The following is an 8,209-nucleotide window of genomic DNA, read 5'->3' as shown; positions in this document are numbered from 1 at the left end:
GTGGGACAACCTCCTTTTCAACTTATCCGACAGAACTCTGGTTTCAAAAAGGAAAAGTGGTACAACCTACTTTTCAATTTATCCGACAGAAGAATCTCCGTATCTAATGCAATCGTCATGTTCGACAACAAAATACAGAACACTTCTTTATTAAACTTCGAAATACACAACTTTCCAGGAGCCATGAAATCCCGGACACCATAAACAAAGAGTACTTTGAAGTTTGGAGGATATATCTAGCAGCAGTGATTTTTCGTGATACAAGGTCAGTAACTAGCATTTCTCAGGATCTGGAAAATATTCTTTGGCCAGGTGCAAGAATCGCTCGAGGATCGAACCTGCGTTTCATCCCCACGATTTGGTCCCACTTCTTACCGAAATGCCTCCTCCACTCTCCTTTTGTCTTGTAATGGGGAAGATACTGCTTCATTTCAATGCCCTCTCTTTCGCATATTCCAAGAATCTCCTCGTTCTCCGCTAGCACGCTATCCAGAGAATTTGGGGCTCCTGGATTTGGTTGAATAAAACGTAAAAGTCCCACCAGGTAGAAAATATCCTCGTCGGGCACGGCCGTAGACATACGAGGATCCCACCTGCAACACAGAACACACATTTTATTTCAGTAAAATGTATTAGAAATAGAACACTTAATTATTCTTTTTTAGCGAAGAGGCTCATTCTATAGTTTATTTATTATTTTAAGAGGCTCATTCTATAGTTTATTATAATTTTTATTTTATAGTTTAGTATGATGTGTAAAAATATCCATTCTAATAAATTCGTTATCAAAATTGAATATAGACTCATAAAAATTGGATCCTCTAATCCATATTTAAAATAAATCTATACGGTATAGGGTTTAAACTAATAACATTCAGAGAAATATATATTTACTTGTTTTTGTTAAGAGGATAAAGTAGGATAGGTCCTCCAATGCCATGTTTAAGAATCTGTTTCAAAACCTTGTTATCGAAACGTGCAATTTGAGACTTTGGTATGAACAGATTTAGCCAGGGATGCGGCGCATCCCACAATCCAGTTGCTCTGGCTGAGATCTCTTCGCCATGTACACGGTTAAGAAAATCAAAATATGATATGTCAATGGCGTAATTCAAGCCTCTTAGGTAACTCAGAGAAGTCAGCATGCTCTCGATTTTCTGCAAATAGTTTTGCCAATGAAATTAAGCGTCTGTGCTACTAGACTGCCATGAAAATAAAGCATTGAAATAAAGCATTGAGAATTGAATACTTTATGGCGAAAAACCGTGATATCATCACCTTATTCAATGCTGTGAAGTCAGTGGTATTTTGATAATATAAGGCCACCTCTAGGCAATACAGAACTGGGCCTGAATTTGGAGAGATTAGTAATGAATTGAGGGAGGTGTCAGTGGATAGTGATAGTGACAGTGAAGGCCAGCCGTTAGTGGAATCGTTGCTGTTGGCCACCACGAAGCCCTCGATATAATCAAAAGATTTGTCATCGGGGAGAGAAATGAGGATCTCTTGGTCGCCTGAAAAGTACTTAAAGTCCGTGTAAAGGAGCCTCATCCACCTCGCCTGCAATGAACCTTGTCAGATGACCAGTTCCTCGTGCTAACATGAAAAAATTGAAGAATATTTCCGAGTAAAAATGCTTTAAAATAATCTACACATGCACGTCAACCTCCACCATGTAAATATCTTGTGAAGGGGACGTCATCCAAACGCAAGTCTGAATACCTACTCCAGACTTGCAGCCTACCTTAAGGAAAGAACCCTCGTAAACAATACTAGTCTATAGGTTTGAATATATAGAACACATTTAATACCATATGGGGAGCGCGTTGCAGAACCACCCTAGCTTTGGTTATAATGCCGAATTGGCCAAGCCCACCTAATACACTATAGAAAAGTTCCTCCTGCTGCTCTCTAGAGCAGGTTATTGCTTCTCCAACGCCTGCATTTTTCACATGAGTATGAATTGTAATCAGCTTAATAAGAATTTAAGGTCTCTAAAACAATATCACAAAACACATATATAAATCATTAGATAAAAGTTCAATATGAACCACATTAATATCACCAATTCATGAGGTGTATACTAGTTGGTTCAAACTTCATGGGAGGGGTTGAATGTGGAAGGTATTTTAGGGAATTCAAGCTTCTAATGAATTCATTTTCCTCTATCCAATAATAGGCTAGGCAAGTTGGTTGAAGCTCTGTGCCAAGTCACTAGCTTTTTGTTAGTTGCTAGCCTTTTGGCTTTTGTCATGAGGAGCCCAGTTGGTTGAAGTCCTCACTGGCTTTCTGTCATGAGGTGCTGGTTCAATTCTCCTTGAATCCATCAAGGTTAGGGTCAGGCTCCCTATGGTACAGTTGACTAGGTGGGTATTATTAGTTTTCTTCTTGAGTCCATCATCAGAAACCCAATTGGTTGAAGCCCTCATAGTTAGTTGAAGCCCTCACTAGTTCTTTATCATGAGGTGCCGGTTCAATTCTCCTTGAATCCATCAGGGTCAAGCTCCTCCTGTGGTACAGTTGACTAGGTGAGTATTATTAGAATTCTCCTTGAGTCCATCATGAAAAACAAAATTGATTCAAACCCTCACTGGCTCTCAAGCATAAGGTGTGGGTTCAATCATACTCAAGGTCAGGGTCAGGCTCCCTGTGGTACAGTTGACTAGATAGGTATTATTAGAATTCTGCTCTCTGCAGTACAGTTGACTAAATGGGTATTATTAGAATTCTGCTCTCTGCGGTACAGTTGACTAGATAGACATTATTAGAATTCTCCTTTGAACCAATCAGGGTACAGTCTACTGGATGGGTGGGTGTTATTAGAACCTAGAGGGAAAAAAATATCACCAATTGAACTAACCTTTCAGTTATATGAGAGGCCCAGGGAGTTAACTCAGACTTATATGAAAGATTCATAGGATCAAAGAGTTAACCATTTTTGTAATGCAATTCTCTTAGAAGAATAGTACGAGAAACAGGAGGATTGCTAGGGGAGTGCTGATGCATTTACCTGTGACGACTTCCAGCTGCAACACGCTACTTATTTGTGGCCCAAAACGAAAAGCTTGGCCACTAATACCACCATTAGAAAGAGTACCCCCAACAGAGAGAAAGAGGTAATCTGTCCATGAACGGGGAGTAAGCCCCTCTCTGAGAGTGGCCTTGAGGACATCCACCCATAATTCCCCTGCATACACGTCAACATAAGCCTGAGTTTCCTCTCCCATTCCATGAAAAATCTGAATTCCTTTCATGGCAGACATCATGTCCACAACTATTCCGTGTAAAGCTTGAGCTTGTCCATTGATTGAATGCCCATTTCCTCTCGCAGCCACGGTCAGATGATCAGACATAGCCGCTGTTCTTACAACTCTAATGATGTCATCCACCGATGCAGGATATACAACGGCTGCTGGCCTTTGGTGGTAAATGCCTCCAAAATCACGGGCTGCTCTAGCAATTTCATGAATGGAGATTGAATCGTTGAAGCGTAACCCAACCAGAGATTGACAATCTTCTTCGGACAGGGCCGAGGAGCATGGAATAGTGTAATCGTTTTCTTTACAGTTGCAGGTTGTTCTCTCCATGTTGAGAGTAAGTATCATGACAACCATCATTCTCATTGCAGAATCCATGATAATATCCCTCCTGAACTCTTACACTCACACTTAGCACAACAACTTTAAATGATATTTTTCTTGATTTGTTATCACTCTCAACTGCAACTACATGCATAGACTATCCGATCCGGCAATAAAAGTTGATTGTGCCCGTCCTGTCATCTTGATGGAGCCAGACAGCCAAACAATGGATCACGATTCACAACCGAACAACAGAAAGATCTCCCCAACAGCTAATGCTTATTGGCCGCAATTTAAAGACGCGCTATAGCGTCAGCTGTAGCCACGTGGTGACTCCGGCACGATTAGATTTTTTCAATTTCGTTACAATAAAATACGATGATGTTTGTCCTCTGTGTGGACATGGCATAAAATCTGGTTCAGATGATGCCGATGGTCCATAACGGCGGCACCCTTCACATATTTTTCTCCTGAGTTCATGAATATCTATATAGCTGACCTCATATCTTATGATGATAAAAAGTACAAACAAATCTGCGACGGTCATCCGGATCACGGAAGTAATGATATAGAACGCAGATATTGATAATAGTATTGTTTTTCTGATTAATTATACTTTCAGAATTTGGTAAACATTTCGTGAAAGTTGGTTATTTTTATTTCGTAGAATAATATCAATTTTAGATTTTGTGATTTTTGCTGATAATAATATTGTTTCTCTGATTAATTATATATTTTTGAAATTTGATTAATGTTTTTAATCAATTAATGTGGTTTATTCTTAAAATAAAAATTCATACACGATTCAAAACATTAACTAAATCTCAAAAATATAATAATCTAAAAATAATATTATTATAATATAAATCACAAAAATCTAATGCTGATATTGCTCTATATAATAAAAATAAACTTAACTTTCTAACGCCGCATTTTACAATGAAGATAACATACTTGGGGAACAACAAAATTTCATAAGGCTTAGCTTTCTGATGCCTAATGTTACAGAATATTTTAATTATATTTTAATTATAATTATAAGTCAGAAGTTTAACTTTGTTCATTCATATTTTAATTTTGCTCATACATATCTGATATTCAAACTATCAAACTAGAAATTTACAATCCACCGGAAAAATGACGACTCTGACATTTGTGTATACTAAAATATTTAGAAATCTACCATTTACAGGAAAATGACAACTCTGCCATCCCCCCTTCTAGTACGAACCTTCTTCAATTGGTTTGCATTTTAAATGCTGTATCTGCTACCCAGCTAGTTCCCATGCCGTTCTGAACGTTAGAATTAATGGATTGTTTATTTTTATACATGTTATTTTTTGAAGTTTATTTTTGGATTTTTGTGATTTTTTTGATGAGTAACTATTACATAATATAAGTGTTATAAATTAGGGTTTTCCAGGGCATTGAATCTATATATAAAATCAAAAAACAAGTTTAAATAATACAAATCAAAATTTTACCTCAACTTTTTCAGTCAAATTCCTACCCCCAAAACTCCAAAAAATCACACTAAAAACAACTCTATTTTTATATAATTATCAAACTAAAATAAAATCATTATAATAATTAAAAATTTTACAGTCATTATAACAATTATCACAATATTACATTCATTAAATCATAACTAATATTTAACAATGTTATTTACATTTATATAAATTTCACATTCGTAAATATATAAATATTCAAATAAATAATATACTATTGGAATTGTTCTTTAACATATTTTATAAAATTTATGAACTAATTTTTAGTTTGATAGGCATACCATAAACATTAATTCGATATACATAGCATTAACTATATATTAAATACTATATTTTTAAATATTTATTATAAAATTTATAAACTAATTTTTAGTTTGATAGGCATACCATAAACATTAATTCGATATACATAGCATTAACTATATATTAAATACTATATTTTTAAATATTTATTATTTTAATTTAAATATGTAGAATAGTTATTAATATCAATAATTATTTTAAATAATTTATATGCTAAATAAATTATAAATTGCAATTAGTATTTATATTTTTTTATAGTTAATTATATGTTTAATTATTATTATTTAAATATATTTCATTGTAATAACCAAAATTGCAATCTAACATTTTTTTAATTTATTTTGTGCTATCTTAAATATCAAAACAATTTTGAAAATATTGTTATCGCAAAATATTGGCAAGGGTCCAAAAAACATTTTATGACAAACATAAAAAATACATAATGTAATCACTTTTTTCTCATATTTTTAAACATGTAAAGCAAGAACAACATGAAATAAACACATTGACATATAAACATGAAGAAAGAACTGATATATATGATGAAGTGGATGTAAAATAAAAATGATATATCAAAGGCGATACCAAATCTTGATGATCCCTGATAATTGTCCAATCAAGGACACACATATATAAAAGTATATCATCATCATGAGTTATATGTAGAAAAACAAATAAAACTAGCAGCTAGCTATCTGAGATCAGTTCCCTCTCACCACTTTATGGGAAAACATGATGGGTTATTTTCCAGGCCTACCCCTAGGAGTAGAAGGCCCTGACCATGCAACTAATGTCAAATAATGATTGTTGGGTATGGAGTTGTGCTCTCCTATATCTACTATATCTATAGCAGATGGTGCTAATGCTGACTCTCCCATAGTTTCCTCCTCCTCCTCCTCCTCCTCCTCCAAGATGGGCACCTCAAACTCCACCCTCCATTGAGACAATACATCAATATTATCTAAGGAAATCACATATCGATCCATTGATTTTTCTATTTTCTTCACTCGAAGTTGGAGATTGTAATGCACATACACTAAATCATTGAGGAGCGAGAAATCCAACTTGTAAGAGTGTCAAAAAAATTAATGAGCCTTGACTCTTGACAATTGAGGGTCATAAATTAAAATTAAAATAAATGTAATTGTTCAATTGAAGGCTAAAGCTAAAAGTTATACTTTTTTCACTTTTTTGAGTGTATTTTCTCAAAAACACTCCAATTGCACTCACACCCTAAAGAGCTACATGTTTGATTTGGGATTCTTATGGCCAATTTCTGTAAATTTGGTGCCCTTGCACCATAGCTTCACTACCAAATATCTACAAAAAAATAAAAAAATAAAAAAGTTAAAAATGTAAAACATAATTAAACTTTCAAATAAAACATAATTGAATTTTAAAAATCTACAATTATAAATAAGTAAACTCTAAATTGAAAATTCTAATGAATCACGACTTGTCATTTACGTGGCATGAGGAGGGTCCTTTCCCTAATAACATCATCAAATCCAAATAGGCAAAAAAAATCTTGATAAAATTGTATCTCGTGATTGATTTTGCTACGAAGTTCATAATCACGTACCATCCTATGAATACAGGGATGGAGTCCTTCCATCACCTCACCATCAAAATCAAAGCCTAATTTGTATGAAAATGTGAGGATGAGGAAGAGTGTTGCTACATGAATGGGTTGATGAAGCATCTTTGTCCATCGAATATCGATCACATCCCATAACATCATCTGCCTATTGAACCCAACAGAACATTGGTCTACATAATAAGCACGAATGGCCTCCTTGGCCCTATACATGGCCTCATACAAATAAGCTATTGTAGGCTTGTCCCCATCTAGCAATCTCAAAACATTTACTATAGGTTCACTAACTAAGCATACTTCTTCTACTCCTTGTCAAAATGTGTTAGTTTACACCACTTTTGAAATGGATCTCCCATGATGTCTCCTATTGTATCTACAATCATGACACTCATGAGAAACAAACATTTTCTTCAACTCAAACTGGCATCGGAGCAAAGACTGAAGAGTAATAAAGTTGGTGGAAAAATGTGTGATTGCAGTATGTCACAAATCCTTATTTTTAGTGTATCTCCTCATGAGGCTAAGAACAAAATCATAGTTATATATAAATTTGGAGACGCTCCTAGCCATACCAATTACTTGCTTGATGACAGAGAGTTTCCCCATATCCTCAAGAATCAAATCGATATAACGTTTTGCAAATGGAGTCTAGAACAATGTGTGGTACCTCTCCATAAGAATCCTTCCAACAAACACATAATTAGTTGCATTATTTGTTATGACTTGCACCACATTCTGCACAATATCCAGGATGAACCCATCTAACAAATCACATATCAATGTTGCATCTTTGATATGTATTGATGCATCCACTGATTTAATAAACATGGTACCTTTAGGACAATGTACCAAGAAATTTAGAAGGGTCCTACCCTTCTTATCTTTCCAACCATCAAACATCATTGTGCATCTAGACACCTCCATTGTTTGTTTCAACTCCACTAATTTTGAGTTGATGTCATGCTTTTCTTCTTTAAGGATTGGCCCCCACAACTCCTCATATGTAGCACTTTTGTACCATAAGCCCACAATAGCAATATCATCACATATTGGTTACCAAAATGGATTACTTTCAGTGATGATGAGAGAGAAGTTGCGAGAAAAGTACTTAAAATATGTGTAAAGGAGCCTCATCCACCTCACCTGCAATGCACCTTGTTAGATGTCTAGTTCCTCATGCTAACATGAAAAAATTGATGAATATTTCTGAGTAAAAA

The 8,209-nt window shown here is 34.9% G+C and overlaps 1 protein-coding gene across 1 annotated transcript; it reads right to left on the bottom strand.

Annotated features, from left to right (window-relative positions):
• Nucleotides 1–228: 228 nt before the first annotated feature.
• Nucleotides 229–3,818, bottom strand: LOC149219417 (cytokinin dehydrogenase 7-like). Its single transcript, XM_089382589.1, has 5 exons — nt 3,011–3,818; nt 1,812–1,939; nt 1,279–1,560; nt 895–1,157; nt 229–593 (listed from the first exon to the last, which is right to left on the bottom strand). Exons 1-5 carry the CDS (start codon nt 3,633–3,635, stop codon nt 284–286), a joined length of 1,608 nt encoding a protein of 535 aa, XP_089238715.1. The 5' UTR covers nt 3,636–3,818; the 3' UTR covers nt 229–283.
• Nucleotides 3,819–8,209: the final 4,391 nt, after the last annotated feature.

This window comes from Pinus tabuliformis, chromosome Q, assembly GCF_031772625.1.
Source record: "Pinus tabuliformis cultivar Carrire ecotype Pingquan chromosome Q, CPIR1, whole genome shotgun sequence".
NCBI lineage: Eukaryota > Viridiplantae > Streptophyta > Pinopsida > Pinales > Pinaceae > Pinus > Pinus tabuliformis.
The sequence above is the reverse complement of the archived record's forward strand: the minus strand, read 5'-3'. Positions and strand labels throughout refer to the sequence as shown.